General features: G+C 34.9%; 1 protein-coding gene across 1 annotated transcript in view; it reads right to left on the minus strand.

The window, feature by feature from the left end:
* The window catches only part of LOC127832297 (RING1 and YY1-binding protein B-like), a 36742-nt gene extending 22614 nt beyond the window's left edge, over nucleotides 1-14128 (minus strand). The window contains exons 1-2 of the mRNA XM_052357712.1: nucleotides 14028-14128; nucleotides 5900-6022 (exon numbers count right to left, since the gene is read on the minus strand). Of these exons, the coding sequence (XP_052213672.1) occupies nucleotides 5900-6022; nucleotides 14028-14053 (149 nt within the window). The 5' untranslated portion in view covers nucleotides 14054-14128. The remainder of the gene's footprint in view (nucleotides 1-5899; nucleotides 6023-14027) is intronic.
* Between the last annotated feature and the right edge of the window lie 12187 nt (nucleotides 14129-26315).

The following is a 26315-nucleotide window of genomic DNA, read 5'->3' on the forward strand; positions in this document are numbered from 1 at the left end:
CAACATGCTGGATTGAGATGCAATGAACGGATTAACATCATATGGAACTTCCACACCCATGTTGCGTTGAAAGGGTTGTAAAACTTACTACATGTAGTACTACATGTCACAATCTATTATACTAACAGTTTTTTTCTTCTTGATTATAGGAAAGGGCCTGGCCTCCCATTTTGGGAAAAAAAATATCAACAGAACTGAAAAAGAGGAATAAATTTCCTAAAGTAAACTTGAAATTTGGGGAAATTTGCATCATATTAAAGAAATTCTCTTTGGGGAAGGGGCCTTTCTCTTTGGGGAAGGGGCCTATATAAGGCCCTTGGTAAAGAAGGAAAAAAGCAATGGCTTATTAGGTGCCTACTTCTAGATAATAGCTGGTTATCTATCAATTACTAGTTTTTATTTTTAAAAACAAATAAAATATGTTCATCATTTCCACTGTTAACTGATTAGTTCTAGCTTAAAATAAATAAATATTGTCTTTTCCAATCATTTCACATCAAAATATCACTAAACGTCTTATTTCAATTACTCTTCTTCCCTTCTTTTTTTTGTTTATCTTAATTTAAACAATAATGAAATGTACCGGTCATCATTTAGTACACCAGACACATACAACTTTCTGTACACATACTTTACATTAATTGGGTTCTTTTACAGGACTGGTTCTTGTATGCAAACATGATTATGAAGTGCTATGGACATTAAGACGTCCATTTGATGAAATTCTCTTTTATTTTAACCATAGTAAATTATCTTACACCACGTTCAAACAGACTTGGTAAGAACTCTGTGTTGAATAAGTGCATATACATGTATATGCTAACAAAAACCATCACTAGATGTTTCATATATGTAGTATTATTGCACAGTCACTATTACTTAAGCAGTCATTTTCTTGTGGGTAATAGCATTTATTCAGTCATAATTAATAAGTAGCAATATATTTGCAAATATAACAAGCAAATTCGTTGAACTGATATCCCCAGCAAATATGCTTGTGGACTAAAAAGTGTTGTATTTGACACTCAAAAAAGCATTTTTTCAAGATATAAAGGGCCATTACTCCATTATTAACAGACCCTTGTCAAACGCACTTTTTACCAAAACACACATTTAGCGCACTTAAAAGTGCGTTAATTGTGTGTTTTTTGTTAATATGTGCGTTTTCAGTGATCACAAGTGCATTTAAGTGCGCTTTTTGTGCGTTTTTGCTTTTCAAGTGCGTTATTTTAGTGAAAAAGTGCGTTTTTTGTGTGTTTTCTTCATCTGTAAGTGCGCTTTTGAGTGTAGATGTGAGCAAAATGTGTGTTTTTTATCTAAGAAGTGCGTCTTTTATTTAGGAAGTGCGTTTTTTGTGTGTTTTCTTCATCTGTAAGTGCGCTTTTGAGTGTAGATGTGAGCAAAATGTGTGTTTTTTATCTAAGAAGTGCGTCTTTTATTTAGGAAATGCGTCTTTTATCTAAGAAGTGTGTTTTAAGGTTTACAGATGTGGGTTTTTTCTCACAAAAGTGCGTTTTTCTATTTTGATGTGCGTCTTTTTTAAGCATAAGTTAGTCTTTTATTTCATAAGTGCGTTTTTATCATATGATCTGTTTTAAAAGGATGTATCTAAAAAGACACATGTTAAACACACTTCTTAAAAAGTGCGTCTTTAACAACCGTTTAGCAAATGTTGTACAGAAATTGAACAAGAAACAAAATTGTTGCAGGCTCTAACAATTTATTTACATCAAATGATTAAACATAGACATATATCTCAGTAACCTGTAATAATATAAGGGGCAGTTTGAATAATTACTGGTTGTCCATATTAACCTGTTTAATGTTTACATACTTTATCATACAATTTCAATGCATACCCTATTGCTTACGTTTTAATCTCAAACATTTCTAAAAATTTCCACCTATATCAGACTGTGTGTAACTAATTAAAAATATTGAAAGTGTCAAAAGTATTATGTGGGCTTGATAGTATCAATTATATTTCCTCAACATAAATAAGTATTTGAACTTTCTTATACTGATATTTATACCCTAATACAATTAATGTCTACCACATTGACCATAAACATACATTTTAAAAGGCAATTAAAATAATATTTATACTATTAATATTATTTGCTAAAACCATTCAGCATGTTATATTTAAATATTTACAATTAAATATAATGTGTTAAGGGTGCTGTGTATTATTCAATAAATATTTTGGTGTTGAAATGACTGCCTTATCAGTATTTCTCAAATTATGCAATTTTTGGCTTAGACACAGCATGGTATCAGATAAGAGAATAGCCAGTCCCTATCAGTCCTCCATCTAAGCCTAACTAAGGGGTGTTGATATACTTTTGATTTGTTCAGGCACCATCTACATGTATTTGAGAACCACAGATAGGAAGTTATTTTTTGAAAACAAGCAGCATCAGCAACTGACTAAGCTAGAATTAAGACTTATTATTTTAGTGTAAAATGTCTTGAAATACTTTCAGCATGAAGTATTGTGTGATGAAAAAAATGTGTATTTACTACAATGTGTAAATCAACAATAAAGGAGATTAAAAGTGGGTGGTTAAAGACATATAAAGTGATATGGTCTAGTTCAACAACTGCCTGTATTTTTGGGATACTGAAGAACAGTCTGTTGTAACAGGTTCGTATTTTCAATTCTGCATCCCTTTTTTATTTAGTTTATTAAATTAATAATGATCATTATCATATTTATGTATTGTCACTGGGAAATGTAAATGGATGAGTAAATGTAATGCAATTTTAAAGAAAAACAACACCATTTGAATTATTATGGCCGTATTTTATGGTTATTGTCATCTTAAAGTTATTTATACCTATTTTTGGTCATTAATGAACAGATTTTTCCCCCATATTAAATGAGAACTTTAAAATTTATAGGTTAAACCCCATGGAAAGAATGTGCATCATCGCATCGCCTGCCAAAAATGGGAGCAAAAAAGAGACTACCTGATGTATGGACTTGAATACCAGGTTTTACCCTGCACAAGCTGGCCGACATGAGGAGAACAGGAGTGGGAAAACTGCGCCCTCTCCTTGACCAAGAAAAGCTGGATTTGTTTAGAGGTAAAACTATACAGGGTACTGGTTATTGCATTTTAAAGGTGTCACACTTCCGACCAGTCCACACAGCAAAATGAGACCACGTTTCTTGGTACATTTTCGAACAGTATTTTCTATCAAACGTATTTATTTATGAAAAGCGTTAAGTCACATGTGATCAGGGGATTAAAATTGCAAAATAAACAACCAAAAACAACAAGCAAACAAACTAGTTTTGATTTAAATTTATAATTTTTATAGCAACAAGATTACCATAACAGCAATATTCAACACTTACATTATAAAATATCTTTCAGGACCTGAACAAATGAGATCATGCACGAGACGCATCGCGCAAAGGCCATGACAGTATAATTGTTGCAAAGAAGTTTGACCAGCTAGTGGCAGACTTGGAGAGAAAGATGAGAGCTGCACTCCGCTGCCTCAAAGAAATGCTGAAAGGCCTTGATTGATATGCATCTTCTTATGTATATAGCTGTTCGTGTGTATATACTGTACATGTTATTATAGTATGCTATTATTTTTTGTTTATTTATAATCAAATTATGTTTATATTTATTTCATCAAATTGCCATTGTATTTAATTACTCATGTATGTTAAAAAATGTTGGTGTTCATTAAAGTATAAAATTGAATTATCTTGTAATTATTAAAATACACAAATATATATGTTTATATAATTATTGGTTTTTATTGCATATCTGAATTAAAAAAAACTTTTAACAGCATATAATTGAATCAACTGTTAAGACAAAAGATGCACCTTTAACGCACATGTGTGCCTTTTGTGAGTGCGTTTTTTGCTGCCATTCATTTGCGTAAATTGTGCGTTTTGTGTGGGTTATAACTGCGCTTAACGTGCGTTAAATGTGCGCTTTTTGTGAGTTAAATGTGCGCTTTATTTTTATTTAAAAAGCGCACATTTAACGCACATAAAAGCGCACATTTAACACACGTGTGCGCTTTTATGTGGGTCATAACTGCGCTTTTCGTGAGTTAAATGTGCGCTTTTTAAATAAAAAAGCGCACATTTAACTCACAAAAAGCGCACATTTAACGCACTTAAAAGTGCACATTTTACAAACATAAATGGCAGTCAAAAACGCACTTATAAAAAGCGCACGTTTAACGCACATTTAACGCACATAAAAACGCACTTTAACACAAATGTGCGCTTTTATGTGGGTTATAACTGCGCTTTTTGTGAGTTAAATGTGCGCTTTTTAAATAAAAAAAGCGCACATTTAACTCACAAAAAGCACACATTTAACGCACTTAAAAGGGCACATTTTACACACATAAATGGTAGTCAAAAACGCACTTATATAAAAAGCGCACGTTTAACGCACATTTAACGCACATAAAAGCGCACGTTGAACACACTTATAAAAAGCACACGTTTAACGCACATTAAGCGCACATTTATCCACAAAAAGCGCACATTTTCTTGTTTGTTTATTTTTGTTAAAAACTCACTCGGTAAGAAAAAGCGCACAAAAAACGCAGTGCCAATACCGCCACGTTTAACGCACGCAAAACGTACGTAAAACGTACATTTCACACACTTTTTTGAGAAGGGGATGGTGTACAATGCCATTTAGCATGCATCATCCTCGGTATTTAAATCGGATGATTTATCCATATATATACTCATACCAAGTTTCAATGAAATCCGCCAAAGCACTTCCAAGATATGGCTACGGACACACACAAAAAAAGCATTTTTTCAAGATACAAAGGGCCTTAACTTAGTTATTAACAGATGTTGTACAATGCCATTTGGCGTGCATAATCCACTTATCCATATATATACTCATATCAAGTTTCAGATATGGCTCTGGACGGAAAGACGGACGGACAACACCAATACAATATCCCTCTGCCTATGGCGGGGGATAATGATATAAATTAGTACATTTTACCAGATGTTTCATAATAAACACGAATAACCTTATAAAAGCACATCTCAAGCTAAATATGAATCTTTCACAAAAATCTTTTTATAATGAGCAACACGGTCTAAGTTTCTACGATTTTCTTATAAAATAACGTCATTCATTTGACCTCATATAAATGCTCACCCACCCACCCCCTCCAAAACCTGAGCATAATGTCAAGTCCCTTGGGTGTTTATAAGTGAATATCTGGTTACCGTAATGTAAATACTGACTGTAAATATAGTTTTTAACTCTCATAAAATGTTTTTTATACATTAAATTTCATATAAAACTATCAAGTTATATAATAATGATGTTTATATATAGTGGATCATTATATTGGTAACATTGCATTGACGGGTCCTCAATTAATTTAAAAGACTGTTGCTTTTATCAGTGGTATATCACCCATTTGTTCCAGACCATGACATAATGCTTCTAGTACGAAAGATAAAATTAATCATCACACAGATTTTACAATTATTTTTGCATATTAAAGGGCACAAAAATGTAAGAGATCTGTTGTGGAATGCAGCATTGGCATTTTAAAAAGTAGATCGGCTGTTCTTTTTTATGAAATTCTTTTGGATGTATTAAATGCGTGCAAGGGAGTTCAATATTACAATATTAATTTTCGACCCTGTAAGACAACAAAGTGGGCAGTCGGTAAGAAAAGAATATAATTGTTTAACACAATATGTTAGTCACAGAGAGAAAATAATTGTTTTATACATTTCGTTTACATTAACTCACTTCAGTTTTTCCGCACTGCTGATATTCAGCAGGACCTTGTAGCTTTTGTGTTCCTAGTTCTTTCCAAGTTTCTATGACAACAAACCCCTATCTTCCTGTCAAACCCAGCAACAGCAGCTTACCTGGTTGATGTGCCTTTACGGACATCGCACATTTCACACTTGTATGCCTCAGCTGAATTTTTGTATGTGCAGACACTGCAATCCCAGCTGCCATCCTCTGGAGGCTTGGCTGGTCGTTTAGCTCTGAAAAACAAGCATCTCCCATGACACTCTATAAGCAATAATTACACCGCAAAATTAAATTGGCAGTCACACCTTTGTGTTCCCCTTAAAAGAGCTGCAAGAAATTACCCTTTGATGATTTTTAAGCAACATTCAATAGAACATAAAACTAAATGCATATAAATTTAGCACCTTTTTTTAAGAAATGTTTAACTGGCAGATGTTTTATTAAACAACTCTTAAAAGAATAATTTCCTTTTATAACATTTAACATTTTTTTTGTGCATTTAATTATACCAATTCTATCGCTGATGCCATGATTTTTTTCTAAAAGTCTTCATGAATTACTTTATTTTATAATGTACACATAATTATGCCCCCCTTCGAAGAAGGGGGGCATAATTATTGCTTTATTGCTTTGCTCATGTCGGTCGGTCTGTCGGTCGGTCTGTCGGTCCGTCCACCAGGTGGTTGTCAGATGATAACTCAAGAACACTTACGCCTAGGATCATGAAACTTCATTGGTACATTGATCATGACTAGCAGATGACCCCTATTGATTTTGAGGTCACTAGGTCAAATGTCAAGGTCACGGTGACCCGAAATAGTAAAATGGTTTCCGGATGATAACTCAAGAACGCATACGCCTAGGATCATGAAACTTCATGGGTAGATTGATCATGACTCGCAGATGACCCCTATTGATTTTGAGGTCACTAGGTCAAAGGTCAAGGTCACTGTGACCAGAAATAGTATAATGGTTTCCGGATGATAACTCAAGAACGCATACGCCTAGGATCATGAAACTTCGTGGGTAGATTGATCATGACTCGCAGATGACCCCTATTGATTTTGAGGTCACTAGGTCAAAGGTCAAGGTCACCATGACCCGAAATAGTAAAATGATTTTCGGATGATAACTCAAGAACGCTTTTGCCTAGGATCATGACACTTCATAGGTACATTGATCGTTTTGCAGATGACCCCTATTGATTTGCAGGTCACTAGGTCAAAGGTCAAGGTCACAGTGACAAAAAACGTATTCACACAATGGCTGCCACTACAACGGACAGCCCATATGGGGGGCATGCATGTTTTACAAACAGCCCTTGTTAATTGGTAAGGATTTTGACTTTTGTGTACTATTTTCAATAGGGATAATAAATTGTTTAGGAAATTGCATTTGACGGATATTGTTTTTTTTCATTTTGGGTGGAAAATATACATTTTGGCCGAAACTGATGATTGAATGAACATATCCCCTATACCTACCCAAAATCCTTCAGCATTATCCGAACTCAACGAATTGAACTAAATATGTGACTTCTAGTATGTTAACGTTTTATACTATAGCCATATAAGGAACAAGAAATGTCTTTTAAAGATGTACGGCTTTGATTGTGGTTGATGTTGATGAAAGATAAAAAGTTATATTAATGAAATCAAAGATAGTGAATGCCTTTTTCTGGGCAGTTCTTAGCTGCAACGCATGCAAGTCAATTGCGCCAGATTTCGTCCCTTATTTCGCTTTATTAGATATTATTGATCATATATTTATAGATACACAATACAAAAACACAAGAAGAATGAAAATAAATGAAAACATGCTAGTCAACCGGCCAAACACTAATCATCTGTGCATATTTAAAATATTAATACACTCATTCTTTGAACATACCTGTTTTATTGGTTTGTCAGATATTTAATAATGTTAGAGGTTAAAAAATTAAACATAGAAAGTAAAATGTATAACAAGGGCTGTTTGTAAAACATGCATGCCCCCATATGGGCTGTCAGACTGTGACCTTGACCTTTGACCTAGTGACCTGAAAATCAATAGGGGTGATTTGCCAGTCATTATCAATGTACCTATGAAGTTTCATGATCCTAGGCGTAAGCATTCTTGATTTATCATCCTGAAACCATTTTACTGTTTCGAGTCACTGTGACCTTGACCTTTAACCTAGTGACCTGAAAATCAATAGGGGTCATCTGCCAGTCTAATCAATGTACCTATGAAGTTTCACGATCCTAGGCGTAAGCGTTCTTGAGTTATTATCCGCAAACCATTTTACTGGTTCGAGTCACTGTGACCTTGACCTTTGACCTAGTGACCTGAAAATCAATAGGGGTCATCTGCAAGTCATGATCAATGTACCAATGAAGTTTCATGATCCTAGGCGTAAGTGTTCTTGAGTTATCATCCGAAAACCATTTTTATGTGTCGAGTCACCTTGACCTTTGACCTAGGGACCTGAAAATCAATAGGGGTCATCTGCGAGTCATGATCAATGTACCTATGAAGTTTCATGATCCTAGGCGTGAGCGTTCTTTAGTTATCATCTGGAAACCATTTTACTGTTTAGTCACCTTGACCTAGTGACCTGAAAATCAATAGGGGTCATCTGCCAGTCTAATCAATGTACCTATGAAGTTTCACGATCCTAGGCGTAAGCGTTCTTGAGTTATTATCCGGAAACCATTTTACTGGTTCGAGTCACCGTGACCTTGACCTTTGACCTAGTGACCTGAAAATCAATAGGGGTCATCTGCAAGTCATGATCAATGTACCTATGAAGTTTCATGATCCTAGGCGTAAGTATTCTTGAGTTATCATCCGAAAACCATTTTTCTGTGTCGAGTCACCTTGACCTTTGACCTAGGGACCTGTAAATCAATAGGGGTCATCTGCGAGTCATGATCAATGTACCTATGAAGTTTCATGATCCTAGGCGTGAGTGTTCTTTAGTTATCATCTGGAAACCATTTTACTGGTTAGTCACCTTGACCTAGTGACCTAAAAATCAATAGGGGTCATCTGCGAGTCATTATCAATGTACCTATGAAGTTTCATGATCCTAGGCATAAGCGTTCTTGAGTTATCATCCGGCAACCATTCGATGGACGGACCGACGGACATGTGCAAAACAATATACCCCCTCTTCTTCGAAGGGGGGCATAAAAATATGAAGAACTTTTAAAGCTATCGCAGGATACAGAAAAGTGTGACAGACTCACAGACTGACGGACACACAGAGCGCAAACCATAAGTCCACTCTGGTGAAACCGGTAGGGGACAATAACGTGTAAACCAACACACAGGAGGGAATCCCTTATTATTTTTTTTTATATATGCTATATATTTCTATTATGGCATATATACAAAAAAATATATAAACAAGATGTGTTTGTGAAACACAATGTCCCCCTATATGATGCTTGACATTGTAGGATGACCTTGACCTTGTGAAGGATGACCTTGACCTTTCACCACTCAAAATGTGCAGCTCCATGAGATACACATGCATGCCAAATATCAAGTTGCTATCTTCAATATTGCAAAAGTATTCATAAAATAAGCGATTTGGGCCACATATATTTGACCTCTGACCTTGAAGGATGACCTTGACCTTGACCTTTCACCACTAAAAATGAGCAGCTCCATGAGATGCACATGCATGCTAAATATCAAGTTGCTATCTTCAATATTGCAAAAGTATTCATAAAATGAGCGATTTTGGCCACATATAATTGACCTCTGACCTTGAAGGATGACCTTGACCTTTCACCACTCAAAATTTGCAGCTCCATGAGATACACATGCATGCCAAATATCAAGTTGCTATCTTCAATATTGCAAAAGTATTCATAAAATGAGCGATTTTGGCCACATATATTTGACCTCTGACCTTGAAGGATGACCTTGACCTTGACCTTTCACCACTCAAAATGTGCAGCTTCATGCGATACACATGCATGCCAAATATGAAGTTGCTATCTTCAATATAGCAAAAGTTATTGCAAAATGTTAAAGTTGGCGCAAACAGACAGACAGACCAACAGACCAACAGACAGACAGGGCAAAAACAATATGTCCCCCACTACTATAGTGGGGGACATAATAATACGGCAGGGTTGGCACCAATCGACCGCCCCCGGTTTAAACCAGCGGTTTTTACCGGTTAAAACCGCCCCGGTCAATACTCCCGAAGTGGTCATTACTGGTCAATACTGGTCGATTGAACTTTACCCCCAATTTTAATTTATATTCCATGCCTAATTAAACAATATTGATAATATAAATTAAACAGACATGTTGCCAATAATGTCTTAAGCTATTAATACCCACTATTTTATACCTGTTCATGCAATTTGTAGGCCAATCTCTCAAAATTTTGCAAATAAGTCAAAGTTGGTCAATTTTTGGATTTTTCTGGTTGATTGGACTTTTTTTCAATTCTAATGAATTATGATGCTCAGATAATTCTGTGCTTGATTCAACAAGAACCTGTCAATTACTGTGTATGAGTTGTTCCTCATACCCCACTGTCCCCACAGTCTTCTAACAGTCTTCTCACCTATACAGGTTGGGGCACCCAAAACTGATGATAGGGCCTTAAATGGCACGTTTTTGACACAATCCTTACTTGTCATGTTTTTTTACATTGATTTCTTTAAATACTTTTAAAACAAAATAGTGAAAAAAACTTCAATTTTTATTGAATAAAAAACATAATAAGAAAAAATTATTAAAAGAAAAAAATAATTGAAAAGAAGAGTAGACCCACAATTGGAAAACATTATTTGTTGGCAAAATCAAGAACTTTGATTGTTTATTCATTTGAATACCAATTGAACTTTTTAATATGAAAGGGAAAAAAAAACTCTTAATACAGAAAGGAAACAAGTTAGAAGTAACTATTAAATTAATAGCAAGTACAATGTAATCTTCTTGTGTGAGTGATATGAAATAGCCTAAGGGCAGATTTGCTTAACCCTTTGCATGCTGGGAAATTTGTCGTCTGCTAAAATGTCGTCTGCTGAATTTCTAAAATTCGCATTTTCTTCGATTTTTTTTCAAAGAATACTATCAGAATAGCAAACAGTCTGGATCCAAACTATTTGCAAAGGCCTTCAAAATTCGGTTCCCGCATTGTAAGGGTTAATTGTCAATATCAGAGACATAACACTGCACGCATTTTATTAATAACTAAGAGGCCAGATTTATAACCCTAGAATACACAAGAGTTCTGTTTGTCCATCTGCTTATCAAATAGATATATCAATAGATATGTGAAATGTTATGGTACCTACAATAGTAATAATACAGATGTGATATACTGAGATAAAGATATTGCCTTAGTCCTTATGTAACTTTGTACAGCTTTAAAGAATTTTTTACAATAAATAACTCAGAAAAAAGTTTATCAATTACAGAATAATTATTGATTTAATATAAAATGGCTCCTTTGTAATGTTTAAATGCTACAATTTTCAATCGACCAGTATTGACCAGAAAAGACCAGTATTGACCGGTTTTAACCGGGTATTGACCGCTGGCCCAGTCAATACTCAATTGACCGGTCAATATGCCAACCCTGTAATACGGGATTCCCTCCTGTGAACCAACACAGTAATTTAGCGATAAATCAATACATTTCAGGCTTCAAACAGGGGTTACGTTTTTATAATTGGCACTTTTGTTTTGTTTTACTCTTGAAAATTTAATTTGCCAACTTCAGGTAGTGTGGGCTATTATAAGAGACGTAATTGACAAATTGATCTAACTCATGATAAAAATCAGTTGAGACGTTCCTTGTACAGCTAAATATGATGTATTGTTAACAGAATTCTAAAACTAATTGCTAGCGAAAATAAGGTGTTTATAAGCAACAATTTTATCCAGATTAGCATACATTGTTAAAATCTTGAACACTAAACGCAGTTTTTAATTTATAAAAATTTAATTTAGATAGCTACTTTAAAGTCTACCTTAACATTTTTACTTTTTAAGATTGTTCAGTTAACCAGTTAATAACTGGTTACAATAAAAGGTTAGCCGGTTAGTGTTTTTTGTAACCTGTTGCATCCCTACTTAATACTCATTCTAAGTCTTGTAATATGAATCCTTGTGAAAGCCCTGAAGATCAAAACAAACATTTGCAAATCGCTTTAAGTAAATAAATTATAAAAAATACTTCATGCCAGTATATTTTAATGTTGGCCTATAGAATTTTGTCATCCGCAATCCCTTTTGGCTGTACTTAAAACAAAACACTCAAAACAGAATGTGATATAATGCTTATCTAAGGTTAAACAGGGTTCACGAGGCCAATCTCATTGTGTCAGCAATTGGGACAAATTAAAAATTCTGGTGACAAATTTCGCAAATAGAGATTTTAGAAAATCCACATATTGTCTGCTAAACATTTCCTTAAAATGACATAAGACGCTCCGTTTACCAGCCGCTTTACAGCAGTCGCTTTACAGCATGATTTATTTAAGCGACACTGCTGAAATCAATGGAGCATGGTGACTGCTGCAAAGTGGCATGTTATGGTCAAAACAATTATTGGGGGTGTTGTGAGAAGTTAATTGGTCATCATTTTTATGGCTTCAGAGATAAGACAACCTTGAAATATACTAACTATGCGAGGAAGTGTGAAGTGTTCAGGGCCCTCGTTTTGCACTTTTTATCGGCGGCTTCCCCCATAAAAAAATATACTTTTTCCCCCTTTTTAGCTAATAATACCCCCCCCCCAACAAATTTTTTTATATTTTATTTTTCATACTTTTATACCTATGTTGCCAGCTAGTATAATGCTACTAACCTTTGATTAAATGTATATTTATGTAAATCACATTAAAGTATAGCAATTTCAGGTGTTGAATGGTTGGTGAAAAGATCTTTTAAAATTCCCCTTTTCAACCAAAACGATGCGAAATTCCCCCTCATGAGGGATGTGGGTGGCTTCACCTGGCGGCAAGAGAGGGCCCTGGTGTTTGTCACAGTATACGCAGCAGATTAAGGACTTTTAGTTTGACAAAAATTAACAATAAAAAAGGTAAGTATCAATTGTTTTACTATTTAACTTTTTTAAAGATCAGTGTGATACAGGGCAATAAAAACACTTTACATTGATTGGTGCTTTAAAAATGTGACATGATTTTTCTGTTTCAGTCGTGAACATTTCAAGTTTAAGTATAACACCTCGTAAAAAGTGTTCTGGGACCTATGTAGTAGCTCAGATGCTAGAACACATTTATATTATTTATATACTACCCTTGAATTGATTACTATTATCTTAATATTATGTATGATTTTTTGTACTTAGGGCACCAAACAGCTGCTGTAGCGAACAGGACATATGCAGACTGCTTATTAAATTTTCTAAATGTGACATTATTGGATCTTAATAAGTGTCATTATTAAATGAACTCATAACCAATGTTTTTGTTTGCATTATTTTAACTTGATTTTTTTGCCCCAATGTGGACCAAGTTTGGCGAGAACTTTTTGGATTTGGCAAAAGTAAGTGGCGACAATTTTCTGAAGCCTAGAGGGAACCCTGGTCAAATACAGTAAAATCACTTGTCCGGTACAGAAATTGTCATCATTTTTTTTCAGATTTTCATTGAAAAACATTTCTGCTAATACTTTTTCATATGTCTAAGCTTTTATGTAATAATTTTGTGTAAAGAGTTGTATTTCACCAGGTTGTCATGGTTTTTCATTGATTCGAGATAACAGACAATCAGACATGTCTGTGCATTTTAATTTTTAATACTTTTTAAGCATTTTGTAGCTATATTAATATCATGTTAATAGTTTGCTAGGTATGTGTTACATATTTATATTTGGTTGAGTCAGTTTAACCAAAGTTGTTTGAATAACATTTGTCAAATGTATGGTCACTCGATACTTCAAAATCAAATGTATGACGATATTTTTAAGACTGCATATTTGACGTGTCATAAAATACAATTAATATCACTGTAAATTAATGAAACAAACACTCATTACAATTATGGTTCTGAATCCTCGAACGCGGAAATGTAATTGCACTTTATTTTCACGAGTGTCAAATGTGATTATTAAAAAGTACGAACATAGTGAGGTACGAATGGAAATCTGATAGTTTGAGTTTTAAATTATAACACAATAATAAGCAAATGTTATAAATAAAGGAGAATATTAAACATAGAGGAGTGTGTGTGCGTTAATTAGTCCTTGATTGATTTATACCTCCCTGTCAGTCGTTTTTCTTCCATAAATATGTCGCCTTTGTTGTTTTCTTTTAAACCGGAAGTCACATAGAGTAAGGTCACGTGGGAAAATAAAACCAGTATATGAATAGACAATTAGTGTGTGTGGCGGGAAAATCAAAGCATGACGACTGCTGAAATGCACCACGAGAAAATACGAAAGGTAATTTGATATTGTAATTAATTTGTTTTGTTTCAATTGCTTACTTGTAAAATTTCTATTTGTTATCTTAAATGGGAAAAGCATGCAGTTAAATCATATGTTGACAGCAGTTGGTGCATCGCTTGAATCTATCATGCGAAATCGAGCTTCGCTTTTCAATTGTTTAACCAAGGGTTTGCAGTAAAGCGGCTACACATTTGAAAATATAAATCCAGTACATATATCAAAACATTCGTTATTGCGTTGCTTTTCGAAATCCCTTTTTATGTCGACAGTTTCGACACGGCATAGATCAATGTACAGTCCAAACTGTTCAGCGGCAGGTATGGGAAGTTTTCAAAGTGGCTAGCCTGCGGTAGGAAGCACAGGTGGTTAGGAGGGTGGCTGCTGTACTCAAGTGAGCACTTTTAAAATGGTAGATCATATTATTCAATCATTCTCATTTAAAGGAACAGACACCAAAAGCTAAAAAATATGTGTACACATCACACAAACATACATTTCATTAAAACAACCACACAAGTTTAGCACGAGTTATCTTTAATAAGTGTTTTAATTCAAGGATGTTTCAAACCACATACAGTCATTCTCAATCAAAGCAATCTCAATATATCAAATCATCTCAAATAAAAGAATATCAAACCACAATCAATCATTCCAGGGACCTATACAACTATATTGTTTGTATAGGTCCCTGATCATTCTCACTCAAAACAAACTGAACATATTACGTCGTGATGAAAAGCTCTGACTGATAGATGCTTCAATAAAGCTCCCTGGTCACCGATAATGGAACCGAGCATTTTCTCATCATTCATCGCAAGCGCAACGTTCTTCAAACTTACAAAGCATTCGCAAATTTTTCTGACGGAGATGGATGGGGGGGGGGTGCTGCGCCATCCTCCTCATCCTGCCGTGCGGTCTCCATCTCTTCAACGATCTTGGTGGCAGGTTTATCCCAGCCGGATATGTCGTTGTCGCACGTTGCGTGATAGTCACCAACCTTACATCCGTGAGAATCGGTCTATTTCCCCTAAAAACCCATAGAAAAACTAGAGGTACGTCATTCTCCGGGTGGTCCTCATTTTCAAATGTAGAAACACTACATTATCTCTCAGAGATGAAGCACTGATTATTTCCACTAATTGGCATTTCCGGAAACAGTTTACGATAGAAATCTCTACGAGTTCGCACCAGGCTGTGGATGTCCAGTAGTTTGCGTCCGTAATGTTTATGCCACGCAAACTTTCCTGGTCAACCTTTGATGGCTTCTTGTTCATTTCAACGAGGACTTTTGCATCTGAGGTCTCCTTTAATTTAGTTTGAGCATATGCATGATTCCGACATCATTCAACTGCAGCTTTGATTCGTATTGGCAGGGAAGAATTACAGCTTTTCTTTGGTTAGCATGATGTAGGGAATGCCAGATGGATTGTCAAGCAGAAACTAGTAAGTGATGATTCGGGAAAGCTTTAAAGATAATTTAAACGATATGTAGCTTGTTGCTCACAAATCCTCTATTTGTGGAAAAATGTCGAAAAAATGACGAAAAACCGTGTATATATTATATATATGAGAAAGAAATTTTTCAAACTGTGTATATATACATATCGTTTGTAAACGAAGTTTTAATGTATAAATTCAAAGTCCATGTAGCACATTCAAGTGCCAACGTGACGCGTGATGGCATGAGTAGTTGGCGGGGTTCCCTAATGCCTCAGTCACAAATAATCCGGTCGCCGGCCGATGTGTCCGATCTCCAGGCATCGGGAAGACTGGACACGTCGGAGACGTCCGATGAGTGACAAAGTTTAAAACCTCAGTCACAAATAGACACCTATAACCGTCCAATCAGTGGCCGACGTTTTTTTTCCACTCATCGGGCTGGCGCCGGCCGATGATCGCGCGCACATCTGGTCATTTGTAGCATCGGGTGGCGTCCGGATTAATTTTTTATATCACAGTTTGTTTTACCCGACATCGGGCCCGGGAAGGAAAAGAGTTGAGATCGAAAAAAAATCGGTCGATCAACGAACGGTTATCGTCCGGCGTGCGCCCGACATCGGATTCATTGTACGTGTATCATAACGAGCATCGTCCGGCGTCCGTCGGGCATCGTGCGGAGGCCCTCCGACAATCAGACGGTCGCCGGCCGATGTATATGCCTTTGGGAAATACCTTTACTTTTGCCGATACACGTTCAATGAATCCGATGTCGGGCGATCGCCGGGCGATATCCGTGCGTTGATCGTCCGATCTTGTTTCGACCTCAACTCGATTCCTTCCCGGGCCCGACGTCGGGTAACATTTTAAGTAAGACTTAAAATTAATCCAGACGCCGCCCGATGCTAATTTGCCCGGTTTCCGTGCGATCATCGGCCGGTCGCCAGCCGGATGAGCGGAAAAATACGTTGGCCGCTGATCGGACGGTGATCGGTGTCTATTTGTGACTGAGGTATAAGGTACGACAAGGCATTATGCGGTCCAAAATGCTTTGACAATTAGGCCGGAATACACCCGATACGACTCGAGTTAGTCTGTTCAACAGGGCTGAGGTTAACGGAGTTAGCCTGTACGGACAGGCAATGGTATTACCATCATACCATTTGGTATGGGGTTATCCTCTAGATAACCTGGCTCAAAGATCTATACATAAATAGTTTATTTATAGATAACGAAGGAAAAGGGATTAGGCTACGGTATCTCGATCTTCTCGAGTATTTATTGAATAATGAAAGAAAAACGCCTTTTTAGGTCTTAAACCAATAAAGAATGGAAATATTGGTTATATATTTATATTTTATTCAATGAAGTTAGAACATTTTTAGATTGAATATTATAAATGCTAAAGTGAATATTGTTACCGCGTGGTTTATTTGTAATACCTGTGAAATGTAAAACAGATTCACAATATTGAAAAACATTTTTGTTGATACATGTAGTTAAATTATATTTCAAGTATGCTATAGCAAAAAAAAAAGAAGTGTGAACGTAATTTTATTTAATTAATTTTTTAATTATTTACCCATCTATTTATCTAATTATTAATTAATTCATTCATTTATCGTTTCATCCGTCCGTCCGTCCATCCGTTTGTTTGTTCGTTTGTTTATTGTTTGTTGGTTGATTGGTTCGTTCTTTGGTTCGTTCCTCGGTTCGTTCGTTTGTTTGTTCGTTTGTTTGTTCTTTTATTTCGTTCTTTTTTGGTTTGTTCTTTGGTTAATTCTTTTTTTTTCGTTCGTTCGTTTGTTCGATCATTCATTCGTTCGTTCGTTCGTTCGTTCATTCATTTATTCATTCATTTATGTATTGATGTTTTATGCTTTTTATTTAATTATTTATTCGTTCATTCATTCATTAATCTTTCCATCCCTTCGTCCGTCCTTTTGTGTTTCGTTACTTTGTACGTTCGTGCGTTAGTTCATTGGTTTGTTCGTTTGGTCATGAGTTCGTTCTTCCATCCATCCATCGAACCATCCTTGCTTCCTTGCTTGCTTCCTTGCTAGCTTCCTTCCTTCCTTCCTTCCTTCCTTCCTTCCTTCCTTCCTTCCTTCCTTCCTTCCTTCCTTCCTTCCTTCCTTCCTTCCTTCCTTCCTTCCTTCCTTCCTTCCTTCCTTCCTCCCTCCCTCCCTCCCTGCCAGCCATTTATTCAATCATTCATTTTTTTTATGTATTTAATAATATCTTTACTTATTTTGTGTTCAACTTTTTAGCTTTTTAGTTAATTAAATGCATTTATTTTCTTTTTAAATATATTGGTGTAACAAACATACAAAATAAAATAAAATTAAAAAAAAACGTTTTAAATTGAAATAGTGTATATTACTAAAAATATATATTAAATAGAAAGGCGATTATACCATCCCTTGTCATTAATTAAGATGCTTGATAAATATTAAATTGATAAGATTATATGCCATAACGTATGTCTATGTGAATGAGTGTACATTCAAAACTTGTCCGTATGTAAAAGTCTTAAGGGAAATAACATCGGTGAAGTACCATGGATGCTTTTCAAAGTATAATACAAGTTTCAACTCTCACAGACGAGAAAAAAATCAAGGCACGTTATTAAATAATTTAATAATTTATGCGCAAAGTTGGTTTTTATCACAGCACATGCCACATTTGAAATAAACATTCACTTGCAAGACATCTAATCGGACAGAGATGCAATTATATTCCTTTATAAAATACGATTTTTAGCCTGAACTTATCTGTTCACTTTTAAGTAAGATATTATCTGCCTCCATGGGATGCTTATTAGCTGTTTTATTATTGATAAATTGTTTGTGTCGTCCTCAGTTATCTCCACGTGTCTAGAAAATCACTTCTTCGACTTTGATGTCATCTATACTCTTCAATTAAAAAGTCAACGGCGCTATTTTCAGACGATCTTTTATTTCAAAATTTGATTTCATATTATTTTGCCTATGCTTCCTTAACAAACATGTTACAACAATACAACAGCGGAAGTCTACATTGTGTATTAGCAACCTGCTGTGGTGATCCTTTTCTTATCCATTTGAGCGTCAAGTTATCTCATATAGATCAGACATCGGCCGGCTCCCTTATGTATTAGTCTGACTTAAATTTTCTGTCGTAAAGTATTGTGGATAGATTGTCAAATTAAGAAACGCAAGTAGTCATAAATGTGTGATAAGAATGTGTGGAAAGACAACTGCGTCTAAATGAAAAACTTAAATTCCATATAGTTCAATCGTTGAGAACAGACGTATGTTACATACATAATATGCCATATGAGCATACATGCCAGACGTCCCGATCTTGGCAGGACAGTCCTCCTTTTGAGGTGTTTGTCCCGATGTGGTACAATTTGTCCCGACATTCGTAAAAAACGAGCTATTTTCTATAAGTACACAATAAAATTCGCTAATCAAGCTCTGTCTGGCTTAAATTACCATCGCTACTCCCTTTATTGGCCCCAATTAACAAACCATATCCTCTAGTCAAGTGATCCAGTGTTGTTTTTGACACCTTATCAGCGATAGATCGGCAAATTATTGATTTCATCGCGCTTTCACACCATGGTGTTTTTATTATAGGGGTCACTAATTGCTAGCGATAGATGCATCGTAGTGAAATAAAAGCAGACTGCTCGCGTACTGAGGATATTGTAATCTCCAGGAGCATTCCTCAGCCCCTCAACCCTGGTAGAACCTCGGCTGACAGAAACCATACCAATAAGGCCAGTGGGGGCGAAGAACCATCCTTTAATCTGAAAGCAAACATCATCAAATTAGGAGCTTTAAATGTTAGCGGAATTAAAAAAAGGCTAGATTACCAGGAATTTACTGATTTCATTAGTTGTTACGATATATTTTGTATCTCTGAATCACACACTGACACGCATGATATAATAAAAATAAATTCTATGACTATTTTGCAAAACATAGAGAACAAGAATATAAACGCAAGTCTCGTGGCATTGGTATATTTGTTAAAGACAAGCTTGTACCCTCAATTAACATTTTTAAGTCCAATTGTGAATATGTCCTTTGAATCTCTATTGATAAATCGTTAACGAAGCTTGACGAAAATATTGTCATTGGTGCTGTATACGTCCCACCCGATAATTCCAAATTTTTTAACGAGGATGAATTTATGATTTTTGAAAATGAAATCTCTCAGATATGTAATGACCATAAATATGTAATTCTTGCAGGTGATTTTAATAGCAGTGTTGGAAGCTTGAGAGATTACATAAGCACTGACCAACATTTAAATGACTTTTTCGACATTGATGATGACATACAGAGTCAACTTGACAAATATAAAACCCTAGTAAAATTATCCATCCCACTTGCCCGCACCTCTAAAGACCATCGAACAAATCCACACGGCCTCCGTCTTATAAAATTTTGTAAGAACAACAACATTTTCATTTAAACGGAAGACTAACCTCTGGAAATAATCATGATATGCTAACCTTCAGAAATAAATCCACATTAGACTATGTTATTGCCTCTTCTGATTGTTTCTACTTTGTTTCAGAATTTCAAATAAGCGAAACTGATCCAATATTCTCTGATGGTCATAATGCCCTCTCTTGGTCGATAAATATACCCAATAGCAATTACCCAAATATAAACCAAAAAAGTCAAACTTACATCAATCAAAAACTTAAATGGAAACCTGATCTTGCCAACCAATTTGTTGGCAATATTAACCGTAATGCCATTGACCAAATACTTAATCTGATGAATACTTACCCCCGTTCACAGCAGACGATAGAGCATATCACTGATAAGCTGCAATCAGTCTTCCATCAATATAAAGAAGTGAAACTCCAGCTGCTGGAGCAGTATTGAATTTTCATTAAAAACAATTAGTTGGTCCTTTATTTAAGGCAAGCCTCCACAAGCACCTTCCCTGAAAATAAAAAACATTTTCCAAATAATAACTTAGCTAACAATAAACCATGGTTTGGCGCTCAATGTCATAATGCACGCAAAAAGTATCACACTGCCAAAAAATCTTATAACAACAATAAAACCACAGTTAACAGGTGCACTACAAAGAACTAAATACAAACACTATCAAAGACAACCGTTTCAGTGACACAAACTACCAATTACATTACAACACAAGCATCACACTTAATTCCACAATTACCAAAGAAGAAATAGAAAAATGTATTACAAATCTTAAAAACTCAAAAACTCCTAGCCCATTAGACAACATTCTAAATGAATACATCAAGTCCACTAAACATCTGCTCATGCCTGTTTATTGCAAACTATTTAACTATATACTAGAAACCGGGTTCACCCCAATAAACTGGCTCAGTGGAATCATTATACCCATATTCAAAAACAAAGGTGACCCTAAAGATCCTAGTAACTACAGACCCATCATTATCCTCAGCTGCCTGTGAAAACTTTTTACTTCAATACTTAACAACAGACTAACTAAGTTCTTAAACGAAAACAATATCTTGGATGAAAATCAAGCTGGCTTTAGGCAAGGCTATTCCTGCTCTGATCACATATTTACTTTATACTCACTAATTGAAATAATGAAAAAAAGAAACAAAAATTATACTGCGCATTTATAGACTTCTCCCAAGCCTTTGATAAAGTCTGGCGTATTGGCCTCTGGCAGAAACTTATCAAACAAAATATAACTGGTAAATTCCTGACTTTAGTTCAAAACATGTATAGCAACATCAAATCTAGTATATCACTTAATGGCAACATATCAGAACCATTCATATCAGAAATTCTCACTCTTCCTTTATGATCTGCAAACACATATGCACCTTCAAGGCTCAGTTGGTATTGAACTAACTAATCCTATAGACTTTGTGGCTGAAACTACTCATATTACTTTATGCTGATGACACTGTTATTCTCTCTGACTCTGAAACTGACTTCCAAAATTGTTTAAACATATTTTATTATTACTGTGAAAACTGGCATCTAAAAATAAATCTCAGCAAAACTAAAATAATAATTTTTTGGTGCTAGACAACTTCAAAACTTTCACTTTACACTTGGCAACCAGCCTGTAAACATAACCGACCGCTATGACTATTTAGGCATAACAGTCTCCAGCAATGGCTCTTTCCTTAATGCAAAAAAACACCTAGCTGAACAAGCAACAAAAGCAATGCACCTATTATATACCAGAGCAAACAATGCCGAACTTCCTATTGATTTAATTCTTAAACTCTTCGATCACACTGTGCTACAAATTTTAACATATGGTTCAGAAATATTTGGTTTTGAAAATATTGATATCTTGGAGAGAGTCCACAACAACTTCCTCAGGAAAATAACTAAAGCCCGAAAATCTACTCCTATAGCTTTTTTGTATGGTGAACTTGGCAGGCACCCTTTTGCAATTAATATCCAAAACCGTATGATTTCCTTCTGGTGTAGAACCCTACAAGGCAAAGAACAAAAACTATCATATGAGATTTTTAAGTATATGATGAACCTTCCAAATCTAACCTTTAAATGGTCAAACAAAATAAAAGAAATACTAACATCAGTTAACTTAAGTAATCTATGGGATAACCAGTTTCAAATAAACCAAAATAATATTCACCGCTTAGTTAAATCAAAGTTACTTATTCAGTTCCAAACCCAATGGCACCATCAATTACAGCAAACACACAAAGGACAAATATATACCAGCTTCAAACAATCACCATCCCTTGAAAACTACTTCATTAAACTTACCAAAAATGAATACATGTACCTTTTTCCAATTCAGGACTGCTAACCACTGGTTCCCAGTCGAAACAGGTCGCTATGACGGAACCCCATACGAAGATAGAATTTGTAGGCTATGTTACTCAGGTCAAGTTGGCACGGAACACCACTATCTGCTTAATTGTGATTCCTTTAATACTGAAAGAAAACAATTCCTAGGAAATGACCTCCGCAATGCTGCTCTAAGCTCATTCTTATCAACTGAATCCTTACCTGTACTTAAAAGTAAAAGTAAATTTATTCACTCCATATTCAGTAAATTTAAACGCTAACAAAGATCAAATACTACAACATTCTTATTTATAAATGCAAATGCCACCAGACTTCCAAAATCATACCATATTTTCTACCACAGTGCATTAAATGAAATGAAATTCTGTTTCAAACCTGTGTACTGTAGCCACCCATTTATTATAAATTATGTCTCATTTTTGTCTAAATACACTTATTCATTGTCTATTGCTCATGAAGCCCTAGAATATATCTTCTAGCCATAATTAATGTTGTTGTATTATCATTTTTACATGTAAATACATTATACAGAATTATATTCTACATGACGTAATTTACTTTCTGTATTGTAGTGTCTTAGTATTTTATATAAATAAATAGTGGTGCATTTACACACTCTCTACCAGGTTAATTCCCCATAGACCATCTATAATCCTTTTTCGTTTTGGTTAGGTGGTCGTTACAGGGGAACAAAATGATCATATTGACAACCGACAAAAGTTCATTAATATTTACGCTCTTAAATGTATAAGCGCAGTTTCCCTTAAATGTTAATAAATATATAACTGCTATGTCAACGACATCATTTTTCTTTTCACCTTAGTACTCTTTTCCCAAAGATCACCTATATATTTCATTTTTTGTATAGGTGATCTGACACAACATGTGTCAAATTTGGGAAAATAGTCAGATTCTATATTTGATTTAAGAGTAACGATTTATGTTCATCATTACATTGCTCTACCAACATAGATACAAATGTATAACCTATCCTCCCTTTACTTACTTGAAAATACTTAATGCGTTTATCAGTGTGTGAAATGCAAATAAATGTGTTATATTATTATTTCATCCGCTTACATATGATTGTATTGATTTTGTATTGTTTTTGCTTATACTGTTTTTCTTTTATTGAAGTATGTATTTATCATGACTGTACCCCTATATTTTCCCATGCGTTTACATAAGCATATCTTATTTTATTTTTATTTATTTTTTTATTTTATTTTTCTACACGAGTTATTTGATAAAAAAGCCTGCATCTTTTTAATACGTTACAAATCTGTACATAAATTTGTTTGCTATTTATAGCCCTGGCTTTTTATATCACTACTTTTGCGGATCTTTATAAACCAGCTAAAAATTCATAATTTAATTAGCTGTCTAATGTTACCATTATTTAATTATTATTAAGTGGTTAAAAGTCACTTCTTAATAACTCCTAGGCTAAGCTAAGCTGACATCTCGGGTATCTCTAATTGGACATTATCCAGTCGACAATGATTTATCTATCTATCTATTTTCCAGTAAGGTCAAAACCCGTCTGGGGACATAGAACTGTCGCGCGTTTATTTATGCCATTGGCAAATCCCATTGTAAATTACCCTCGTGTGCGGTAGCAGTCGAGCGTATAAACCACGTCAAAATGACTTAAACCTTTCGAACAATAGAAACTAAATCTATCAACAGCAAGTAGCAATATTGCTTTATTCTCGCTAATTTAACTTGCACCTTTAAAATAAGAAATTTTACTTTTAGCAAATTCTCCACTTTGCAATAGACCATAATGCCGTTGTAGACTGATGACTTCCGGTTTCAACGTTATTCGGATATTCCGTTACTGCCGTTGTTAAAGCAAATTGTCAATCCGTCGTTTTAGGTAAGAAAATCAATTATCATTTAAAATAATATTGGAAATAATCGTTGGATGTGTTTGATAACAATTTTAATATGTATAATATTGATGTTGATGTGTTGTTAGCCGTATAAAGGTCACAATATAGTAAAAGATTTCATACACAAATTCAATGTAAAAGCAATAACTTTAACGAAAAATAAAGTCAAACTTTTGCGCATAGAGTCCCTCATAACCATACCTTTTCTCGAAGAGCATTCCAAGCCGAATTGATTTAAGCAATAAAAAAGATAGGTCACGCGGTATGTAAGAAAGAACTCGTCACGAATCAAAAGTCACTGTTTTACGGCCATCTATTTACCGGCTTCTATCCAGTTCATGAGGGTTTCCCGCCATCTGTCAAAGTCTTATGTAGTCTCCAATCTTCAGATAAAAGAGTGAATTTCTAGTAAACAACAATGTTTTCCCTGCCACATGCACACAGAATTATACTAAAATAAAGTCATGGCAAGTGACCCTACAGAGAACCGTGTCTTCAAATAAATGATGTTCATGATTTTAGAGAGTATAGCATTGCACTCCAAAAATATTTAGTATATTGTAACCTGAATAACTTTTTTGAATACACAATAATCAATGTTTATGGTGGGTGGGGTTAAGTATATTAATGTTGATTTATTGAATTATAGAACTGTGTGGAGAATTTAACCACTATAACCACTATAGCAATACGGCTGTAAAACATTTATTACATTTAACATTCTTGGTTATAATATATTGTATGGTAAACAACAGTTGACATATCCTCGAAGGACCAAATTCCGTGGGGGTAAGAAGCGATTTTTAAAAAGAAGTGAAAGTAAACAAACACAACACAAAATTGTGTGCATACCTTGATGGAAAAATCCTCTATTTACATTTACCAAACCGAATTTGGCAAATATGTGCTTAAATAAATAAGATTCGGCTTCGTAAAGTATCCCTGGTCGAAGCTGTCTGCCATTTTTTAGAGAGGACCCAATTTTTTACCTGGAAATATTCTTTTTTTTTTATAACAGTCAAAATATATAAACTTATTTACAATTAGTTTATGCATTTGTATTTTCATTCGTTTTTTTTTCCTTATCACAACACACACAGAGTAAAGTGTCACCCCTCCTAAGAGCTCCAAATTATAAATATTCTTTTAAAATAACTTTTTTAACAGTCAAACACATAAATAGGTTAACTTATTTACAATTCATATGTGCCAGCAGTCTAAGGGATACGACCAGCAACCTAATAGAAAAAATAGGTTGGCCTAATTGAAAAAACGAAAACTTCCGGTCTACTTCTACGAGTCAACTCCAGCCGACAATGCAAACGGACTGTCACACTCTGGACCCAACCGGCTATTTATTGCATAAGGTAGCAAACTACTCTTTACGGAGAATCCGGAGATGGACGAAGTGTTACGATTGCGGACTGTCTCATGTTTAAAAGCGAGTTTGAGACCAAATAAAGGGGTTTAAAGGGGGCCATGAATTAGGAATAGTAGAAATCATACAAATTAAGATGTGAGAAACATTATACACGAGTGTTACCTGTTTTGGTCTCATTTCGAGCGTCTTTTCGTAGGTGACAGTTGCGTTGGCATCTGTCAATATTTACCGAACTGCGCGTGCGTGACGTCATCTTAACTCTCGCGATACGAGACAAAAACAAATGTCACCGGAATTCGGACCCCATCGGAATTCGGGCCTTCCAGGATATAGCTGCTGGAAATAAAATGTATTTTATTGTCACTGTGCAGCTAAACATGTTATTTCTATTTACTTAAGGACACTTGTGTATTAAAATTATAAAACCAAATATTAAAATTCATATGACTAAACTATAATACTTCATTTTTATTTATATAATATATTGTCTATTTTAAGATATCGGATGCCACATAGACCATGGATGTGTGCAAACTACTATTACATCTAAGAAGATTCAACATATCAGACAGACGTT

The sequence above is a fragment of the Dreissena polymorpha genome, chromosome 5 (assembly GCF_020536995.1).
Source record: "Dreissena polymorpha isolate Duluth1 chromosome 5, UMN_Dpol_1.0, whole genome shotgun sequence".
Taxonomy (NCBI): Eukaryota; Metazoa; Mollusca; class Bivalvia; order Myida; family Dreissenidae; genus Dreissena; species Dreissena polymorpha.